The 22,667-nt window shown below is 39.0% G+C and overlaps 1 protein-coding gene across 7 annotated transcripts in view; it reads left to right on the top strand.

Moving 5' to 3' along the window:
- The window catches only part of RESF1 (retroelement silencing factor 1), a 28,168-nt gene extending 5,928 nt beyond the window's left edge, over positions 1-22,240 (top strand). For 3 of the 7 annotated variants that reach the window (XM_087442587.1, XM_087442589.1, XM_087442588.1), the window contains 4 exons: positions 8,642-8,707; positions 12,495-17,627; positions 18,912-18,995; positions 21,482-22,240. In XM_087442587.1, coding sequence (XP_087298713.1) covers positions 12,551-17,627; positions 18,912-18,995; positions 21,482-21,648 — 5,328 coding nt within the window. In that variant the 5' untranslated portion in view covers positions 8,642-8,707; positions 12,495-12,550 and the 3' untranslated portion in view covers positions 21,649-22,240. The other 4 variants (XR_015554971.1, XM_087442591.1, XM_087442593.1 and 1 more) reach the window with 4 other exon arrangements.
- Positions 22,241-22,667: the final 427 nt, after the last annotated feature.

Raw genomic sequence — 22,667 nt, 5'->3', positions numbered from 1 at the left:
AGTCATATTAGATGCTTTATCTACATCTACTGAGATGATCATGTGGTTTTTCTTCTTTATTGATATAATACATAAGGTTGATTTTTCTTTGATATTGAACCAATCTTGCTGTTCTGGGATAAGCTTGACTTGGTCATGGCATGTAATTATATGCCGCTGTATTTGGTTGGCTAGTATTTTGTTGAGAATTTTTGCATCTATATTCATAACAGAATGGTCTGTAGTTTTATTGTGATTTCTTTTCTGGTTTTGGTATTAGGGTGATCTTGGCCTCATAGAATTGAGTTGAAGTATTCCCTCCTCTTCCTTGTTTTAGAAGAGTTTGTAGAATTTTAAATCTTCAAATTTTTGGTACAATTCACCCAGAAAGCCATTTAGGCCTAACCCTTTCTTTTTGGATGTTTTCTTGGTTACTATTCAGTCTCTCTATAGGTCAGTTTAGATTTCCTACATCTTCAGGTTTGGTCATTGTGTCTTTTGGGGTCTTTTAGTGTTCTGTATCCAATTCCAGTGTGTGTTTGTGAGGGGAGGTTTCTCCCCACACCAACAACAAGCAATTCTCCAGCTGGGTGTCCTACACTTCAACTCAGTTCTGACATATCTACTCAGAGATAGCACAGATTCCACAGAGTGAGGGCTCAGTCCCACAAGACTGCCTTCACGCCAGTTGCAAGCCCAGGTTGTCACCTGTGCTTTTGACCCACCAGCTACAACCCCCTTACCTGTACTTCTGACCTACTGACTGTAGATCAGAGGTTTCTGTGACCCCCTCCTTGAGTTCTGTTAATTTGCTAGAGCGGCTCAGAAACATTTTACTTACTAGATTACTGGTTTATTTGCGAAGGATATTAAAGGATACAGATCGACAGGCAGACAGAGATGCATAGGATGAGATACATGGAAAGGGGCACAGAGCTTCCATGCCCTTTCCAAGGCATGCCACTCTCCCCAAATCGCCACGTTTTCACCACCGTGGAAGCTCTCTGAACCCTGTCCTTGTAGGTTTTTATGGAGACTTCATTACGTAGTCGTATTGGATTAAATCATTGGCAATTGGCAATTGATTCAACCTCCAGCTCCAGCTCCTCTCCACTTGCTAGAGGTGGTGGTGGGGGATGGGACTGAAACTTCCAACCTCCTAATCACGTGGTTGGTTCTCCTGGCAGCTAGCACCCAACTTTAGGTGTGTCCAAAAGTCACTCCGTTAACAAAAGACACCTCTTTCACTCTCATCACTTAGGAAAATCCAAGGGTTTTGGGAGCTCTGTGCCAGCAACCTGACAAGACTAAATCTATATTTCTTATTGTAAATTACAATATTACAGGGAGTTTGTCCTTTTCATCCAAATTATCGAATATATTGGCATACAGTTGATCATAGTATTCTCTCTTTTTTGTTCATCTTTTCAGTGACCCAACTTGTGGTTTTGTTCCTTTTCTCTCTTTTTGTATTCTCATGGATAAAGTTTATGACCGCAAACGATACAGTATAGGAGCAACAGGAAAAAACTATGCGTAGGCAAAGTCCATAGAGGTCAGGTGCATGCCTCCAGGCTCTCCCTCCATGAGAACTGCATGGACATGCTTTTCTGCACCTGTAGACTGCAGGGACATATGGTCTCAGGAAGTATTTACATACATTAAAAATTCTTTAGGGGGCTGGCCCTGTGGCTTAGTGGTTAAGTGCGTGCACTCCGCTACTGGCGGCCCGGGTTTGGATCCTGGGCGTGCACTGACGCACCACTTCTCCGGCCACACTGAGGCCGCATCCCACATACAGCAACTAGAAGGATGTGCAACTATGACAACTATCTACTGGGGCTTTGGGGGAAAAAAAAAGTTTCTAATGCAATATTGATGTAACCTATATAAACTAAAACTGAAAAAATTTTTAAATTATTTCATTCAAAAGTAACAATCCTTACCCGTTAATACAAATATTTTCTGAAAACAATAGTGAAACGAATGACATTGTTTTGTAGTTTTGCAAAATCTATTGTCAGTGCAAATAATCCATAATCAATCTATAAATCAAAATTGGGGTGAGTTTATTAATATGAGCCAGTTTTGAGGAGTATATAGCCCAAGGGCTTCCTTCCCCAAGGAAGAAGGCACTCAGAAGAAGCGGGGTGTACAGAGCCATAATCAATCTATAAATCAAAATTGGGGTGAGTTTATTAATATGAGCCAGTTTTGAGGAGTATATAGCCCAAGGGCTTCCTTCCCCAAGGAAGAAGGCACTCAGAAGAAGCGGTGTGTACAGAGTGGTTATATACCGTCTTGGAACAAAAAGCATACATCACATATGACAGGAACATCTCTTTTACTATTGTCACGAGATGCTTTGCTAGCACAGCAGGTCAACGGTCACAAGGTGAACACGGCGAGTCGGTGGTTAGCAGGTCAGTGGTCACGAGATGAGTTAAAGCAGGTCAGTAATTAATCCTTGGTTTCTGGAAGAGAAACTTATCCTTAAAGAAATGCTGACATGGGGGAGGCAACAGCCCTATCTTTAAGGGCATCATTCTTGGCTTTGGGACATTGTCAGTGTTTAAAGCAGATGTACAATGCATGCTCAACAGGCCACATTAGGCCTTTCTGGAAAAACAAGGTCAGGCCGAATTAAGTTTTGAAGCAGATGGCTTCCTCATATCCTCCAATATATCCTATTGCTTTTCATTTATTCATCAGTCTTTAATGTCTGGCTTAATAGAAAATAGATTCTCCTTCTGCATTCAGTTTTTTGCCACGTGTTGCTTTAGTTGAAGTGGGTTGAAGGGTGTTGATTGGATGACAGAAATTCATCTCAGGTAGGTCAGTGCTTCATTGTGGCCCTAAAGATTCACTGCCACAATTTCTATCAGTTTTTACATTTTCCTTCTAGATGACCGTGTCGTTGGACAAAGTGTTGTGGCCAGGGTGGCTTAGAGCATGCGATTGATCAGTTCAGAACTGAGTGATTGCTGTTCCTTCTCACCCAGCAAAACCTTCATAGCTCCCTTGTGCTTGTTTGGAAGGAAGACAATAGACCCAGGAGGTCAGGGTTGGGGGACTAGGGGGCAGAAATCATGAACCGTAATTTACCCCAAGCTTTTGCCACCATCCTTAGCATAACTGCTGGCCAATGGAAGATCTTAATCTAAGGCCACTTAGAAGCTCTAAGCGGCTGCTGACTTTGAGAGTGGATGTTCTTGGGAATGATGTCCTGAGGTGAAGGCTTGAATACCTCATCCTGTTAGCCGTGACTTCCTGATTAAGGGAAAGCAGAACTCTCTTGTATGTATTTTCTAGACTATAGTTATCGCTCTGAATTTAACTGATTGCTGCATCTGTCTTCCCTTACCTGACCCTGTTGATAAGAAGTTAGATTCTGTCCTACAGGTTTCTTGGTCCTTGAGGTCTCCTTGCATCATTCCTTAATCTCAACCTTCAGTTTTATAAAATCTGGATCTTAACTCCATGACAACAAAATGCGTCTGTTGAGGTTCTTGCAGTGCTCTCAACAGAACACTGGAACGTGGCCTATAATGACAGAGGTAACTAACAGGGAGTAAGTTTTATCACATTTCTCTTCAGAGGCACTTCATTCAGCCTGCTTTTCTGTTCATTTCCACTCACCGAGTTTGTCCATCTCAAGAGGCACGGAGTTGGCTCACTCGTATTGTAGTAAGTAATACTTAACACTCCTGATGGAATTTGTCCCCCAACAGAATATCACATCTTGTGTAGCTTATATTTTCCTGACAAACACTGATGGGGTACTTGGGGCAGTTGTCAGAGATTTCTAGATACTTAAGACCACCACCCCTCTAGTGGATCGTGTTTCTTTGAGGTGGGTACCCAGAGGGCTCTAAAGTGAGTTGCGAGGCAGAAGTCCAGTGAAGGATAACTGACATCTTCATGTGTACTCTGATCTTTTCGTTCCCACAAAACGTTCTGAGATTTGTCTCTGACCTCTGCTCTGGAGACACAACAAGCTAGTGTAAACTTTCTAGCCCGAATGATAGTCACATTGCTCTGAACTCCCTGCTGGCTGGTCATGATAGGATATATGTGATTGCCACCACCCCATGCTGTATACCTAGGTCAATCATTCAGGAAAAGGAGAGCAATTTATTTCCCCCTCCCCTGTTCTCCCAGGGAGAAGGCCACGTGGCTCTCACTGGTGAACCTTGATGGTAGCTGGGACATACTTGGCTGGCTTGGCTCCATATGGGTAGCCTGGTGTGGCCTGACCTCCACAAAAGGCCAGCTCATCCTCCCAAGTCACAGTCTGGTCACTCCTCCCCGGTGTTGCCTAAGAGAAAGTACAGTAAGTTAGGGTGTCTGACTGAGTGGCCTGGGCTTCTGAGCAGAATTTGTAGCTGCATACGTGTAAGATTGGAGGGTAGGGATGTAGGCGAACAGCTTCATGGTGCTTGGATGACCTTTCTCTTCTCATAGGCTGAACAGGCAAAGCTTAATCTCAGTCTGACCCACACCTTGGCAGGACACCGTGCAGGTCCTCCCCGAACAAAGACTGATAAGCAGCCTTGTGAGAAATAGCCACAAGGTTGTTTCTCCTTTGCCTCCCTAGTTTCAGTTGAGCACAGGACTTGACTACCTGCCTTCCCCTTGGGGTATAGCTGCAGGCTGTAAAAGGGCTACAGTTTATAGAGTTGGCTCCTCGGCAGCCTGTTACCCGCCTTGGTATCACCAGTGGGGCTAGAGACCCTGATGTTGGTTTTGGTGTTCGAGTAAGGAAGAAACTATATGTGAATCCATTTACTCTTGTCTCCTTTCTGTCTCTGGCAGAGTGGAGAGCCTACCTAACAGCTGTGTTAGTGGGACTTCTAAGCCCTGCTAGCCATGGCCCTACGGCTTAGGGAGGACGGCTGGACTTCATTTGCATTTGTTGTGACAGATTTATTTGATCATGTATTTAAAGCATTCAGCACAGTTCTTGGCATAGCATAAATTCTCAAATGTTAGCTGTTATTATTTATGGAGTTGTATTATAGATAATGCAAAATTGAGAATAATCTATTCTTGAAAGCCCAATTCAAGGACTGATAGCCTAATTTCTCCTATGACTAAGCATGCGAAAAGCCAGACCTAGAATAGGTTGAGTAAATCATGAAAAGTGGCTTCTACACTGAAGTGTTGGTGTTTGTGATTTTGTTGATTTTTGTAGAAGTATCCGTAGCTTTGTCTAATGCATATCAGTTTTTCAGTGAAGAATACTGGCTTTCCTCCATTTAACCACATCAGTGGACACTCTGCAAATAAACTTTGGTTTGTAGAACACATTAGGAGTACAACTTATAAAGCCATAAGAGAAAGTTCCAATTTAAAATACCAGAACAAATTTATGTTTTTTTCAGGTATGAGAGGAATATGACATATATTTCTTAAGAGGTCCTGTATTTTTGAGGTACTTGAAATGCTTACAGAGGAAATCATGAATGTTTATGTTGACATAGATGTGAAGGGAGGGATGGGGGACTTTGTCCCATATAGAAGTTTAAATAGAGACATCTCTTTAAGTTGATATTCAGCGATTATAGATAATGTTTATTCATCTGACATTTCTTGAAGCCTGCTAAACGTTGTCAGATATGCATCCTTTGGGTGGCCCTGAGACAGTCTTTTTTCATTCCTATTATCTTGGCTATTAATAGCATTATCTTTCACTCGAATAGTGTTCCAGTTTCTTTGATAAATTAATGGTCATCCTTGTATATAAAACACTTCCTGATGTGGCTCAGTTTGCCCTTTCATGTCCTATTTCTTACTATTTCATCTGACCTATAGCAGGCCTGTCCATGGTAAACCATAATGTAATAGGTCCATTTTCCTAGAGTTCTTTCTGTTTATGGGTGTGTGTGCTTGTGTGTTTGTGTTTAAGATAGGTATTAATATGATTATTCCCCAAAGGTATGATTTTCAGGTTATGTTTTTGCTTTGTAATTTTCTGTCATAAGGCTGACTTACGAATAAAGGAAGCTGCTGGGTTGACAGATTTTCAATTAAACTACATTCTTTGCATTGTATGGTTATAGAATTTTTTTTTTTTTTCTATGAGGAAGATCTCATGAGCTAACATCTGTGCTAATCCTCTTTTTGCTGAGGAAGACCGGCTCTGAGCTGACATCTATTGCCAATCCTCTTTTTTTCCCCAAAGCCCCAGTAGATAGTTGTATGTCATAGTTGCACATCCTTCTAGTTGCTGTATGTGGGATGCGGCCTCAACATGGCCGGAGAAGTGGTGTGTCGGTGCGCGCCCAGGATCCGAACTCGGGCCTCCAGTAGCGGAGTACGTGCACTTAACCACTATGCCACGGGGCCGGCCCTAATTTAAAATTTAAAAAGACTGTTTTCACGATGACACACAGGACACCTCTCTAGAATCTCTCTTTAGGAGTATGTGAATTATGACTCTGAATTCTGCGAGTTTGGGCCATAGCACTTTATCAATGTCAACACACAAGGGCTACTTGCCTCCCAGTGAGGGCCACCAGATCTTATCAGCATTGCCTGTTCTTCACACAGTAAAATCTACAGCCAGATGCTTGGGATTAGTAGAGCCAAACTTTGTGCTAACTGTATCTAGGATCATTATTTAGGGTTCACTATTACCTGTGCCAGCCCTGGTGGTCTAGTGTTAAGATTCAGGGCACAGCCATGGCCCGGGTTCGATTCCCAGTCAGGGAACCGTACCACCCATCTGTTGGTTGTCATATTGTGGCTGTGTGTTGCTGTGATGCTGAAAGCTATGCCACTGGTATTTCAAATACCAACACAGTCACCCCTGATGGACAGGTTTCAGCAGAGCTTCAAGACCAGACAGACTAGGAAGAAGGACCTTGCCACCCACTTCCCCAAAAAAAGTTGGCCATCAAAACCCTATGAATAGCAGCAGGGCATTGTCTGATAATAGTGCCAGAAGGTGAGAGGATGGTGCAAAAAAGACTAGGCCGGGTTCTGCTCTGCTGTGCACAGGGTCACTAGGAGTGGAATTGACTCCACGGCACAACAGAAATAGCTGGTGATAGCAAGGATGTTCCTAGGAGAATTACCCACAATGGAATGTAAGAATCCAGTGCTTTGATAGCTTGATGGCACCTGCTCCCATTACTGGGCTGCTGACCCTTTCACCACTTGACAAGAGTACTTGGAATCCTAGATCCAATCCACAGTAACTGCCAGAGAGAGCCTTAAACCTACAGGGCAACGAATGGCTAATTATTCACTAATCTACAACTTAAGGTACTCTGTTTTTTTTTTTTAAATCTCCACTGGAAATAAGTGTGGGTGTGTACAATATGTTTAAAACTTCTATTTCCTTGTTTTTTTCTGCCAATGTCTCATGTCTTTTTGTTCTTCCTTTACTACTTTCTTTTGCATTAAGTGAATATTTTCTAATGTAACATTTTAATTTCTTTAATGATGTTTTTCACTATATATTTTTAGTTATTTTGTGAAAGCACAAATTACTTTCAAAAATCATTTTTATTTCTACCTTTAAAGGTGTTAAGCATTTAAAATCTGATTTATTATAAAAATTATAATAATATAATTATATAATAAATTATATAATAAAATCTGATTTGTGATTTTTAACCAAGTTAAAAGACTATCACTGGTGTGGGGGTGGAGAGGTGAAGAACGTGGGGCCTAGTGAGGTTATTGGTTGTGTTTTTTTGTTGTTTTTTGTTTATTTTACCCCCAAAGTTTTTTGTTTATTTTGTGTATCCTAGTTGTACTTCTCTCTAGCTCTTCTATGTGGGACGCCACCTCAGCATGGCTTGGTGAGTGGTGCATAGGTCTATGCCCAGGATCTGAACTGGCAAAACCCGGGCCGCTGAAGCGAAACACACGAACTTAACTGCTACGCCACTGGTCCAGCCCCTGTTTTTTGGGTTTTTTTGCTGAGGAAGATTAGCCCTCAGCTAACATCTATTGCCAGTGTTCCTGTTTTTTTGCTTGAGGAAGATTAGCTCTGAGCTAATGTCTGTGCCAATCTTCCTCTATTTTTTTTTTTTTTTTTTTTTTGGTGTGTGGGACACTGCCACAGTGTGGCTGGTGAGTGGAGTAGGTCCGCACCTGGGATCTGAACCCACAAACCCAGGCCTCCAAAGTGGAGCATGCAGAACTTTAATCACTTACCCACGGGATCGGGCCCTTGGTCGTGTTTGAACACTGACAGTCCTAGAGTGTGTGTGTGTGTGTGTGTGCTTGTGCGTGTGTGCATGCATGTGTGAATGACCTAATCCAGTAGAGACAGGTTGAACTGGGAATAAAGAGAAGGGGAGTAGGATTTTAAAGGTAGAGATCTGGTGAGAGAAAGATCAGGTCAGTCACTGTAAACATAGATTACATTTACAAGGATGCATGTTTTATAGATTTGGTGATGGGAGGATGACAGATGGGGCTATTTTTTCCCTCTGAAATATAAGCAGCTGAGTAGGGGGAGCATGTGTGTGAGTTAGAGTGGCTGGGGACCAGGGAGGAGAGAAAAGATCTTAGGGAAAATAAAATTACTTTTCATATTAATAAATTTTCATTAAAATGAAGTAGAATTGTTGGGCAGTGTTGGGTTGTTGTTTGCATTCATGAAGTAAAATCAGTCTGCTGGCTTGTGATTTTTTTTTTTCCCCAGAAAATTTTTGCTACTCCTGTGTGAAGAAGGAGATTCTTAAGTGCAGCCATAGTTGGAGTGTGTCAGGTGAGTGCCATGGCTGTCACAGGTAAAGGTTGATAAGAGGTGGGTTGGAAATTTGGGGCAAAAGAGTTTATTTTTCCAAGAGAAATTAAAATGATAGACCCCGGAAACCCTGTCTCTGGTCATCTCCATTACAATATATTCTCAAAAGGTCTGGGAATACATTGTATCTAAAAGTAGAGACTTGTAGTCAAAAAACTTTTAACTCCCTCCCTCTAATTTAGGTAGTTAGCTTTTCTAGGCTTATTTTCTTCTGTGCCAGCAAAGGAGAAAGAGAGGGGAAAAAACCTAAATTACTCATAAAGATCATTTCTCTTCCTACCTGCAGGAACTATATTAGTCTCCTAGGGCTGCCCTAACAAAATAACCACATTGGGTGGCTTAAACAACAAAATTTATCTCTCGCAGTTCTAAAGTCCAGAAACTCAAGATCAAGGTGTTTGGTTTCTCCTGAGGCCTCTCTCCCTGGCTTGCAGACAGCCACCTTTTCTGTGTGACCTTATTGGTCTTTCCCCTGTGTGCATACACCTGGTGTCTCTGTTATAAGGACACCAGTCCTGTTGGATTAGGGACTCACGCTTATGACTTCATTTAGCCTTAATGACCTTCGTAAAGGCTCTGTCTCCAAATGCAGTCACAATGGGGGTTAGGGCTTCAAAATATGAATTTATGGGGGACACAATTCAAAGCATAACAGCCTCCTACTCCCAAGTTCACGTAAGAACTCGGGCAATGTATTAGGCATCCTTAACTCATTAGTAGAGGTGCTGCTTTTTACTCTGTGCTACACTTCTACCTGATCATTCAGTTGTTGATTAAGGAGCTTTCCTGGGAGAAGGTATGTGAGAAATAAACAGATCTTTCACCTTGGGACCTGTTTTTAATCCAAAAATGTGCATGCCTTCTTCAATTTGTTAGTGAGTACCCTATGACCCATAACTTTATAGATCTGAAAGATCTATGATGGTTTTCGGTTTTCTACATAACTCCCATGAATAGTCAGTTTTATGTTTTCTTTCCCAATTCTTACTCTTTCTGGGATCTCCAATACAATGATGAATAGAAGGGATGATAGTGGCGTTTTTTTTTGTCTTACTGTTGGCCTAAATTTTTGAAACTACCATTTATCAAAATTAAGGAAATTTCTTTCTATTCTTGGTTTGATACAATTGTTCTTTTAATAAATGGATATTGAATTTTATCAGAAGTTCTTGCATCTTGTTGAAATGATTATGATTTTAAAAATTATCGTAATTAATTTTGAAATGGCAAGCCTTGTATTCTCATAATAAACCCCGTTTGATCACAGTGTGTTATGCTTTTCGTATATCACCCCATTTGGTTTGCTAACGTTGTGTTTAGGATGTCTGCATTTATGTTTCTGAGAGATTGGCTTGATTTTCCTTCTTTTTAGCTTTTGGTATGACAGGCTCAGTAAATGAGCTGTGAAATGTATTCTCTTTTATCCTTTTAAAGAGGTTATATTGGGTTATTTCTTCCATAAATGATTGGTAGAATACTCCAGTAAAGCCACATGGGCCTGGCATTTTCTTTGTGAAAAGATATTTAATTGTATTTTCTTTAAAGAGATATGGTATTCTTGTTATGTCAGTCCTGGTTAGGTGTGTTTTTCAAGGAATTTCTCCATTCCACCTAAATTTTAAATGTATGGGAATAAAGTTACTCAAAATAAATATTTATCATTTTAATGTCTGTGGGATCTAGTGGTAGCCTCTTTTCACAATATTATGTTTTCTTTTTCCATGATCAGTTGTCAGAGACTTATTGGTTTTTTGTTTTTGTTTTTGGTGAGGAAGATTGGCCCTGAGCTAACATCTTTATCAATCTTTCTCTATTTTGTACGTGGGATGCTGCCACAGCATGGCTTGATGAGTGGTGTGTAGGTCCGCGCCCGGGATCCGAAGCCGCAAACCCCAGGCCGCTGAAGTGGAGTGCGTGAACTTAACCACTGTGCCACCGAGCTGGCCCCGGCTTCTTTGTTTTTATTTTTCTTTTTAAAGAACCAGCTTGTGACTTGTTGAATCTCTATTTTTTTGTTCATTATTTTGTTTATTGCACTCTGTCTTCATTTCTTTTCCATAGGTTAACTTGTTGTTATTCTCACTTCTTGTGATAATGTGGAGATTGTTTCCTACTCTTTTAAAAATAAATCTATTTAATGCTATAAATTGTCCTCAAGTCTTATTTGAACATGGGGATGGGAGCTGTAATGGACTGAATTGTAGGCCGTCCCCCCCTCCACCCAATTCATGTTGAAGCCCTAACCTCCTATATTTGGAGATGGAGCCTTTTAGGGAGGTAATTAAGGTTAAATGAGGTCATAGGGTAGGGCTCTGATCCAATAGGACCTGTGCTTTTATGAGTACAGGAAGAAACACGAGCAAGCTGGTCATGCTCACTCTCTGCATGAGTATAAAGTGAATTCCTTGTTTCTAAATTTTCTACTTACCTTTTCTATAATTTCTGGATTAATTCTGCTGTGAATTAATCTGAATTATTTTAATGCTTTGAAAATTGAGCCATGTGGTCAATATTGGTAAAAATTCCATGGGTACTTGGAAATAATGTGTGTTCTGCAGTTCTTGGGTGTCCTGTCAGTGTGTTTGAGTCGTTTGTTTAATTTTGTTATTTTAATCTGTCTTTCTCCTATCATTTACTGTGGTTATGGGTTTGTCCATTTTTAGATATGTCTATATACAGTTGGTGAGGGTGTAAATTATTTCAACCTTTTTAGAAGGCAGTTTATCACTATTTATGAAAATAATTTTAATGTCCTTTCACACATTGATTTCACTTGTAGGAATTTTCAGAAACATTTAGCATGAGTATAAGAGCATAAATAGAAGAATGCTTAGTATAGGATAGTTTATACGTGCAAAAACTTAAGAAAACCAAATATCCATCAATAGAGGACTGGTTAAATGGTGATATACCCATATAGTGGGATGTTATGCAGACAATGAGGTAGATACATGGATAGTGAAATGATAAGATATCTTAAGTATAGTAATAAAGATCAGGCAAACTGTAGACAGTGTGTTTGGTAGGATTCCATTTGTTTTAAAAGATGAGGTTTTATTTACGTATTAGTGTTTTTTGTGTATAGAAGTTTTCTGAGAGAGAAGATAGCAATAGATACTCCTAGGGCGTTAGACAGTGAGGATGGACAGGACTTTGTACTGTATGTTTGAAGTTTCTTTTTTTTTTTTTTTTTACAGTGAGCCTGGGTTTTTTAGAAAAAGAGCTAGTTAGTATAAATAAAAGCAGGAAGTGATTACCACTTAAACATAACAAACAAAATGCTGGGCTGGCCCCGTGGCTTAGCGGTTAAGTGCCTGCGCTCCGCCACTGGCGGCCCGGGTTCGGATCCCGGGCATGCACTGACGCACCGCTTCTCCGGCCATGCTAAGGCCGCGTCCCACATACAGCAACTAGAAGGATGTGCAGCTATGACATACAACTGTCTACTGGGGCCTTGGGGGGGGAAATAAATAAATAAATAAAATCTTAAAAAAAAAAAACCAAAATGCTGACTATTGTGTAGAATGAATTCCTGTTAAACACCCCAAAAATTTTATGGACATTTGCCATATTTATTGTTGCATCTTCCTTTGGTGTTCCTCTTCCCCGAATTAAAGATGAGGTTTTATCTTATCTGAGGTTTCAGGAATTATGATATAGGCAGCATTGGTGTTAAGGTTAAGTAATTTTCTTAGAAGTTCTATCCAGGAAAAACAGCTTTTTAATAAAAGATGTTTATTTTCTACAGATTCCTGATATTCGAACAACTGACTTTTAATACACTGCAACTTCATCAACTCAACAATGAATTGGAATACAAAACCAGAGAGTGTCACCTTACCGCCACAGTATCCTAAAAGCCAAACCTCTTTTTTGGAGCAGGCTTTAATAAACACACCATCTCAAAGTTCTTTAAACTATCTTGGAAGTAATCAAGAAGCGTGCATGTTTCTCAGTAATTCAAATCCAGTTTCACAGCCACTGCCCAACATAAGAAATTATAAAACTCCTCAACAAATCCCTATTTCTGATATGCATAGTGGGACAATTGTGGCCTCACAAACTTCAGTAGAAAGAATAACATATGCAAATGTTAAAGGACCAAAACAACTGAATCACAATTTGCAAATGTCTTCAGGAGTTACACAAAATGTATGGTTGAACTCACCAATGAGGAATTCTATGCTTTCTCATACAGGGGCAACTGTATCTCAACAAACCAGTTTTGGAACTAATACGCCCAATGTACACGCACTACAGAATCAATTTGTAACATCGGATACCTATTCTATGCAACTACAAATGATCCCTTCTAATTCTGTAAGCGGTCCTGTAACTTATCAGGGAAACCCAAGACTAAACCCATCTTTATCAGACCGACAGGTTGATTGGGCACAACCACAGTATACATCTAATGGACTGACTTATCCAGATTACAGACCACTTCCAAAGCAATACAGTTATTCATCACAAAGCTTTATGCAAGATCCTACTCAGAAACAAAACCCTATGCCATCTACATCATTACAAGTTAAAAATAGTCATCCTCCAAATTCTGCACTGACTTTACAGTCAAAGCAGACTGCAACTATACAGTCATATCAGTATGCAGTTTCTCAGAATGACAGAAGACCTCCTCCTCCTTATGACTGTAGGTATGCAAGCCAGCCGTTGCAAAGTACTCAGCATGTTATTAAACACTCTTTGGAAGTTCCTCAGAGTCAAGAAATGCACTTACCTGAAATGAGGAAAGACTTCTGTAGAGGCTTTCAACAGCAATGGCAAAACCTTAATGATAATGTCAACATGACTGGAAATGTCTGTAACTTGAAAGTAAATACCAACATCAGTCAGCCTTTTAATGGACCCATTAGATCTTCTGTAGAAGGTGTTCAGACTCTTCCTCAAAATAATCATGAGAAAAGAGTGGATTCTTGCAATCTAACTTCAAGTCAAGTACTGGACACAAGTGTCACAAAAGAAAAGTTAGTGAGAGATATTAAAACATTGGTAGAAATAAAAAAGAAGTTTTCAGAACTTGCAAGGAAAATTAAAATTAATAAAAGTCTTTTGATGGCAGCAGGTTGTATTAAAACAACAAATACCCCATATAGTCAGTCAGCTCAAAATTCTGAATTGTCTTTGAATCAAACTGCCAAAATCCAATCTGAACCACAGGTAACCCCAGTCACTCCAGAGACTGCAAAGGATAAACTAGCACCAGCCATGGAATCTCTAGAGGAAACAAATGTAACACACAGTACATTGAATTCCAACATTCAGGACACCAATTGCAGAAATTTTAACCAAGTCAATTCTGTTTTACAAAATCCTGTCTGTTCAGAAAAGTTGCCAATGCCGCCAAACCAGTTACACGATTTGAAAGTTATGACTTCTTTAAAGACATCAGCTGTTGAGATTACCCAGGCAACATTAAATAACACCCCGTTTTCATCAGGAAATTTTGTCAACGTTGAACAAAATGTGCCAACAAATTCTGGAACAACTTCTTTTCCTCAGTCTACGTCTTTTGAGGAATATGTTTCAAAGTATCCAAATAAAAATAAGCTAATTCTCAGTTTACTGGCACATGGAGATAAAACTCCGAAGAAATCATTAAAAGATGCTAGTAAAACTATTCAGGATTCTAAACCACATACTTTTGAAAGGAATCCAAATACCCGAATCACTGGTAACCAACTGAATTTGAAAACCATGGAACCTCCAAGTACTTGTAAGATAAATCCCAAGATTTCAGACAATTCGTTTTGCCTTGAGCGTAAATCCTCTACAAATGGAGTGTCTTCTAAAAATGACAGTCACTGTTCCATGGAATTGCTAGCAACGTGTCTTTCTCTGTGGAAAAAACAACCTTCACAACCTACAGAAGAACAGTGTAATGGGTCAAGAACATATACAACAGCAGTTGGAATTTCAAAGCCTGTGGAAATCTGTGATAAGAGTCCATTTTCAGTTGTGGAAAATTCCCCGAATAAGACAGTAAACAGCTCACAAGAAACAACTTTGTCAATGGTAGTACAGAATTATGAGTCTCTAGGTGCAACTATTACAAAGGGAACAGAACTTCAGATTGCTATAGTGTCACCCTTAATTCTTTCAGATGTCAAAACGTTATCTGTCAAAGAAATAAAACCTGAAGCTCCACCTGAAACAGTGTATCCAGTTATTAAAGAAGGCAGTGTCTGTAGCTTACAAAATCAGTTGGCAGAAAATACTGCAGTTACTGCTGCTTTGAAAGTTAATGAACCAGTAGCAAGTACTACAGCAAGCACCAAGATTTTCCCACTAATTCAGAAGGAAAAGCAAAATGAGTCAACTAATGGTAATTCAGAAGGCGCACCTAATACCACTCAAGGAAAGCATATCAAATCAGAACCAGATATCCATTATCCTGTGAGTGATCAGCAAGCCTCATGTAACTCAAGGGACAATGATATTGTGAGTGGTGATACATTACAGATTGATAATATTTGTTCTCTTGTTGAAGGTAATACATCATTACAGATTGATAATATTTGTTCTCTTGTTGAAGGTAATACATCTTATAATTCCCAAATAGCAAAGATATTCAACTCACCCCCTTTGAAAAAGGTTGAGCTACAGGAACCTTCTCTACCCAATCACCAAGTGATTAGTAGTAAACAACAAAAACAATTGGACAACATCACTGAAAATAAAGACTTTGGTTTTCAAAAAGATGATTTTGTAGAGTGCACAGATATCTCACACAAAATAACTGATGAGTCAAAGTCACTGCAGCTCTCAGAATCATCATCTTTGAAGTATGTTGAAGCAAATAGTGGAATTGTAGAGGAAAGCAATCTGGAGCAAATCACTGAAAAAGAAAGCATGGCTAATGGTATGTGTTCAGTAGCTGCTAATCAGCAGGATAGTTCCCTGGAGGAAATTGCTATGTCCTGCGATTACACTGCCCAAGATCCTGCAAGAAATGGGGTTCTTGATGGTAAGACATCCGGCTTATACCTACATGATCAGCTGTCAGAACTTTTAAAAGAATTTCCCTATGGTATTGAAGCTGTGAACACATGTAAGGGTTCTGTGGCCCCAAAATTAACAGACGAAATCTCAAAAGATCAAACTTGTGATAAGACCGATTGTAACTCCAAAGACTCGATAGACTCAACAGACCAAATACAAATTACAATATTAAGCTCAGAGGAAATGAAACAATTATTTCCTGAACAGGATGATCAATGCTGTGAGGCAGACAAATTGACAGAACCTCAGAAAGAGAAGGCTGTCATGGAAGAAGGGAGCCGGTGTGACTCAGAAGCACTTACAGATGGAGAAAGCTGTGATTCTGTGATAGTGGATTCTGAGAAAGATGACGTCCGTTGCTGTGCATTGGGGTGGCTCTCTATGGTTTATGAAGGAATTCCCCAGTGCCAGTGTAATTCCATCAAGAACCAGACTTCAGGGGAAGAAAAAGGGAAAGATCAATGTCCTCCTTTGGAGACCAACAGTTGTCAACAAGGAGAGAGGACCTCTGATAGAGATGTCCCTGTTGGATTTACTAGTTCTCCAAGTAACGATCCAAAGATTCCTCTGAGTCTTCCAGATGGGAAAAACCATTTTCGTTTAACAGAAGACGGCAAGAATATAAAAGATGGATCCCAAACAAAACATAACAGCTCACTAAGGTCAGAACAAGAAGTATCTAGTCAGTATTTATCTAAAGGTGATAAAAAACTAGATTTCTTGCAGAGTCACAAACGAAAAGCAAAACTGCAGTTTCATGAGATAACTTTTCACTCTGGTAATAAAATGACCAAATTTTCTCAAGAGAGCCTGCAGAAGAGGCTCGTGGCACCAAACTCACGTCCACTAAAAGCAAAGACATGTTTTTTGACAAATAAAAACAAAGATCTACACGTGAAGAATGGTTCGTTGGTACAGTCAGTATCACCAGAAAAGAGAAAATTGAAAGCAGGAGGCCCCACACAAAAAATTTTGGAAAAAAGGAAGTTAGACGAAGGGAGTGTACATGTTTCAGAGATGAAGAGGAAGAAATATGATAAGCGAGAGCAGAACCGAAATGTGGGAGGTGGTACATTTAAGTTATGTAATTTTTTGTCAACCTCAAATGAAAGAGCCAGGGTTAAAGAAAAGGCAGTATCAAATGTTATGTCCTCAGGCTCCAAGGATAGTTCCTCTAAATTTAATAGAGTTCTAACACAGAAGGAGTATTTACAAAGGCAGAAGTATAAAGAAACAGTGGGTAACAAAGCATTAAAAAAATATGTGAAGAGTGTACCATGTGATTCTGAATACGTGAGGTCCAGTAAACTTGCTGTGCGAGTAGGGAGTTGTGGGACATCAAATGATAGACAGAGTAGCAGCGTGCAGACCTCTAAAGAACCAAGCAATATTTACGTAAACCATGGTAAGAACATAAAAATCCACCACTCCGAGGAGTCTAAAACGAACGTTTCGAGGAATGTTAAAGGAACAGTTGGTGGAAAGCAGCCTGATAAAATGTGGATTGATAAAACCAAATTAGAGAAAAACTTAACCAATATAAATAATGATGTTGAATTCAGCCAAATGTCTCCCCAGTCAAAGGATCAAAGGAAACTGTACCTGAACAGAGTTGCCTTTAAATGTACTGAACGTGAGAGCATTTGTCTCACAAAATTAGATGGTTCACCCAGGAAGCTTAATAAAGAGAAGCAACCAGAAAATAAACCTAAGAGCCTTTTGCTTGTGAAAGATACCACAGAAAAATCAAGAATGCTGGAGTTTAAATTATGTCCAGATGGACTGATAAAGAATACAAACCCTGTTGAAGACCGGAAGGATCTACAGCCTTGTCTTGGGAAGGAGCAAGCCCCTGTGCAAGGTCCAGTATGAATTTTTTGATAGTGTCTGCAACATTGTAAAGTATTGTAGGTCAACAAGTGGGTTAGCACCTCTCATGCCATCTGGGTTGCTAGGAAAGACCTGAATGGCATTACTTTGTATTTGTTTTTCTCAGTAAATTGATGGCTCATTGGGCAATATTTGTTTCAAATTTATCTGCCCTTTATTGTAAATTGTACCTAATTTGTACTAAAGTTGAGGTGTATAAAATTGTAAGGTTTGCCAAATACAAAGATTTCATTTTGTACCAAGTAAGGCTATATTGTGAAAAGTGTTCTTTGTGCTGCCTTAGAAAACCGTCAAGTATACGTTATCTCAAGAGTCTTGCTTTCGTTGATTTTCCTTTGGGCTTGGAATTTCAAAGTGCTGTGAATTTGAAATTTTGGTCTGTATAGGAGGAGAAATATAATGATTATTAATGAAATCTTTTTATACATATGGAAATGGTTTAACTTATTGTCATCTTTGAAGCAGTTGGTAACTCTGTTATCACTAAAGTTAAAGTGGTAACGTCTAGTCTACTCATAAAATGAGAGGACCATGGAACCAGTATTATCTGGTGTTAAGTTGCCAAATCCGGAACAGCAAACATGGTTATTGGTTACCTGAATCACAGAATTCTCAGTGTGGTGCAGGAAGGAAGAAGAAAATATAGATGACTAATTATTTGCTGTAGTGGTTGTAGTTATTTAAAACATTGTGTTGAGAAACCCAGATTGGAAAACTAAAGAATTTGAATGAAAATCTTAATTTCTCCTGTGCTGTTCAGATAGTATCTGTTGCGGTGTGTAAAGTTACAACGTAAATAAGGTACATTTTCTTGGAAGATGATAAGGATACATGATTAAATAGAGTGTAAAATTCATTTTGTAAAGTATTGGTGGTTTCACCTGGTCCTTTTTGACTAGATCCTTAGAATCTCAGGCGTGGGTGTAACGGGAACATTGGAAGTAGTTGGGGGCTATATGAATGCCTTCTATCTCATGTGCCCTTCAATACCTTGAGATGTGTTGGTGTTCAGCCTAAGTGGGAGAAACATGATTATATAGTGAAGATAAACTTTTAAAGCAATTCATTTTTCAACTGTGAGATATTCAGGCACATCAAATGGGAGTGGGCATTTTTCTAGGCCCTTTTAGAGTTATATGTGAATATATCTAATGCCTTCCAAAATCTATTTTTGGTTTACATGATTTCCCTTCATTATAGTACTAAAAGAGGTGAATAGCAGTATCTAGAGATCTGAAAATGAATATTTAAATAGTTTCAGGAATAAAAAGTACAAAAGAAGACTGGTTAAAATGTGTAACTGAGGAGAAAAGGATGCCGGAAGCCAACCAGGAAATAGGTAAAATCATCATCTATTTAAATTTTTATTTTTACTTATCTGGCACTCTGTCATATATTAGCTGGATTATTGTTATGAAACTATTGTGAAGTTTGGTTTTTAATGCATATTTTTTAAATGATTCAGTGTTTGTGTGTATGAGTGGCAGGAAGACGTTTTCCTGTTTTTTCTGTCATGCTGTGGAGAGGGAAGCAATAATCTGTTTCCTTTTAACAAGAAAATAATTCTCATCATAATGAGTTAGATAAGAGTTTGCAAACTTTTTCTGTGTAGGAGTATGCAGTACATATTAGCTTTTGCAGATCATAAGGTCTCCTACTCAACTCTGTCACTGTTGTGAGAAAATGGCCGTGGAATAAGAAAATGAGTATGGGCTATGTTTTACTTAAACTTCATTTACCAAAACTGGCTAAAGGCTAGACTTGGGCTGCACGCTATACCCTGTTTGCCAACCCCTGAATTAGATGATCTGCATGCTAATTCATTTAATTCTCAAAACCAGGTAGACAGGAATGTTCTCATTTTATCAATGAGGTAGATCATTTGACTAAAGTCACATGTCTAGTAACTGAATAGGGCCTTGAGCCAGGTCCCCTCCCTTTGAAATTCATTAAGTGTGGAATTTAAGTTATTGTGATGAGAGACTGATACTCCTATTTAAATTTTTTTTTGCAGGGGAGGGATTTGGGCTGAGGGCCAACCAGAAAAATCAGAGCTTTCAGTATCCGATTTAATTAGTGGAATGAACATATTTTGCTGTTAGAGTTTTTCATTGAACTAGAAGCTAGGGTTTGGCAGTTTTATCTTAGTTTTGGTTAACTGAATACACAAAGACAGGAGTTGAGAATCGCTTGAATATGGAAAGAAGCAGAATTTCACCATGAGCAACAATAAAGAGAAGCACATTTTCAAAAAGGAAGTGTGACAAAGGTTGAGAAGAGAGCTTAAATATATGTAAGCAGGCATGTAGAAATTGAGTCATGCATATAGGAAAAAACTGAGTTGAATCAATGACTCAAAGGAATAAGGAATGCACTCTTAGAACAGGAAAACAACCAAAAGGGGAAAATGAATTGGTGAGAGGTCTGAGAGTAGAAAAAAACACTTCTAAAGTTGGAAAACAGGAAGTTAAAAATGAGAGAGATGGAAATGGGCATGGAGATTGGGGCAAGAAAGGTACTTGGAAATAGCAGAGACAAGCATTACCTCATAGAGAAGGTGAGAAGCATAATTGGAATCTGAATCTGAAAATACTTGAAGACGGATGCATGCACAGATTGACCAAAGAGGCTCAGAGATAAACACAGCTAAATGAGAGACATAAAGAGCCACGAACAGGATGAGCAGTAAACAGTGAAGGTGGGACATCAGTACTTGGAATCATGATGAAAAAAGCACAAACCAGGGGAAAACCACAGTAAGATCTGCAGCAGGGTGAGAGAAAAGCCAAGAAACAAGTCACAGAGCTCTGTCACAAGTCTGATGAGAACTTGGGAAAGATGAAATATATACCAAGATGAAGAGGCTGGAGCACGTGAACCAGTCTGAAGTGAGACAGAAACATGTCACAGACTCCCCAAGAGCTGTGAAGAAACTTTTTAGATAAGTACACGTCTAAATTTGGTATCAAAGGTTGGAATGTGGATGGAGCCAGTTGTGAAACTATTGGTCAGAGTAAGAGAAAAGAAAGCCAGTTGTGAAACTGTCAGAAGAGGCAATAACAGAATCCAGTGGAAAGCGACTTGGAGACCCACCTCAGGCATCAGTGTTAACTGACATGAAGGAAAGCTAATGACTTAGAAGAACTTGAAATAGATAAAAGAACTAAGAGGACAGAATACTTGACCCACCCAGGCAGAAAGGTAAAACAAGACTATTATCCAGAAAGGAATGACTAGAGCAGGAATGAAAAGTAGGCGAATTCTGAATAGGGGGAACAGCTATTGAGATCAAGAGGCATATCTAGAAATGCACAGAAGTAGGAAAAGCTGGGCCCATCACAAAAAGGATAGTGAGGCCAATGCAACACTGAAATGGTCTAACAAAGTAGAAAAGTACAGGCATGTCTTAGAATACCTAATGCATAGCAGGGCCAGGATATTAAAACAGTACTTTCCATTCACTGTTTGGAACTGGCTGATGTTTGCACTCTTTCTGTTGGTCGATTAGAGAGCTGAAAGAAGGTCACATTTATGATAGTCTGCAAATGATAAGAGATTTCACTGAGCAAGAGTAAAAGTAGAGCAGAACAGCCTTGGACAGTGAAGACGGGGATCAAAGTAGAAAACAGTCCCCAAAGGGAAAGGCAAGGTGTCCTGTGTGTATAATTCATAATTCCGTAGGTAAAGAGCCATAGTTGGTCAAACTTGTAACTTCTTGCCCTAATTTTATCCCAGAGAAGAATGCATCTTTTCCGTATCGATGTTGATTGATTGTGTATTGGTCACTAACATTAAGAGTAATAAATAAAATTTCTGTTTCCTTAGATGATAATGTTTTGGGTAATTCAAGAGTCTGCAAGAGAAGCTTCAGTGCAGATGGAATTGAGACACTACAAAACCCAGTAAAAGATTCAAAAGCAATGTTTCAAAGCTACAAAAAGATGTACATGGAGAAGAGAAGCAGAAGCCTTTGTAGCAGTCCTATAAAATAATTTTGAGACTTTAATTCTTTTGATGGTTCTGTAATTGCCACCAGAAAATTTCTCTTACCTTGTGTTCAGAATATTTTGCTGGAAATAGGCAGAATTGCCATGATAAAATTTCTCAGAGAGTTTGGTTACCACTTAGGTTATGTATATCATTGAAATTACTTAATTAAAATGGCTTGAGAACCTTATGTGTGGGTAGCAGACGTCAGAAATAGTGATATTTGTCAGGGAAACCATAAGGTATTGAATTTTTACATTATTGAACCAAGTTTACTATTAATAAAATAAGTTCTTACACAAATCTTATTTTGAAATGCTAACTGTCCATCCTGAGGGAGGACTGGTCCTCATTTCAGGACTTGTTTGTTTTTGCTGGGACTGTAAATATATTTTTATTTCTAAAACTTATTAGCAAAACTTATTTTTTAAAATGCTCACTGTGAATGTCAAAGTATATTCTTAAGTATTTTATACCTAATTGTGAACTTTTTGTCAGAAGTCTTGTTCTATACTTGTTAAACTGAACACGAATTTTGGGTATTGTTTAAACATTACTTTTCATACTTGAAATAAACATTTATTTTTTAAAAAAATATATTCAAAGTTATAATGCTTTGATTGGTGTTTGATTTTCTACCCTCACAACAGGACACATTTTAGAAGGGTGTTTTTACAAGGAGAAATGTTAATTAAGCTGTCCCAAGTAAATATTTTCAGCTTGCATTCAGTAGAGCAAACATTTTACTAGGTTCTGAAAATTGCAAGAAAGCTTGGAAACCAAAATATAATTCTTCAAGTGTGTCTGGGTTTTACTTTATAACAACTAGAAAAGTGTTATTTTCATGAATTCTTAATGCTACGTATAGTTCATATTCCTTTAAAAACTACATTTCTGGGAGTAGGGAGAAATGGGGGATTGTTTAATGGGTGTGTGGTTTCAGTTTTGCTGGTGTGAGTATTCTTAACACTACTGAACTGTGCGCTTAACCCCAAAGATGGTAACGTTTATGTGTATTTTATCA

Source organism: Ceratotherium simum, chromosome 17, assembly GCF_057802395.1.
Source record: "Ceratotherium simum simum isolate JZ-2026a chromosome 17, ASM5780239v1, whole genome shotgun sequence".
Taxonomy (NCBI): Eukaryota; Metazoa; Chordata; class Mammalia; order Perissodactyla; family Rhinocerotidae; genus Ceratotherium; species Ceratotherium simum.
This window is presented reverse-complemented; position numbering and strand designations above follow the sequence as displayed.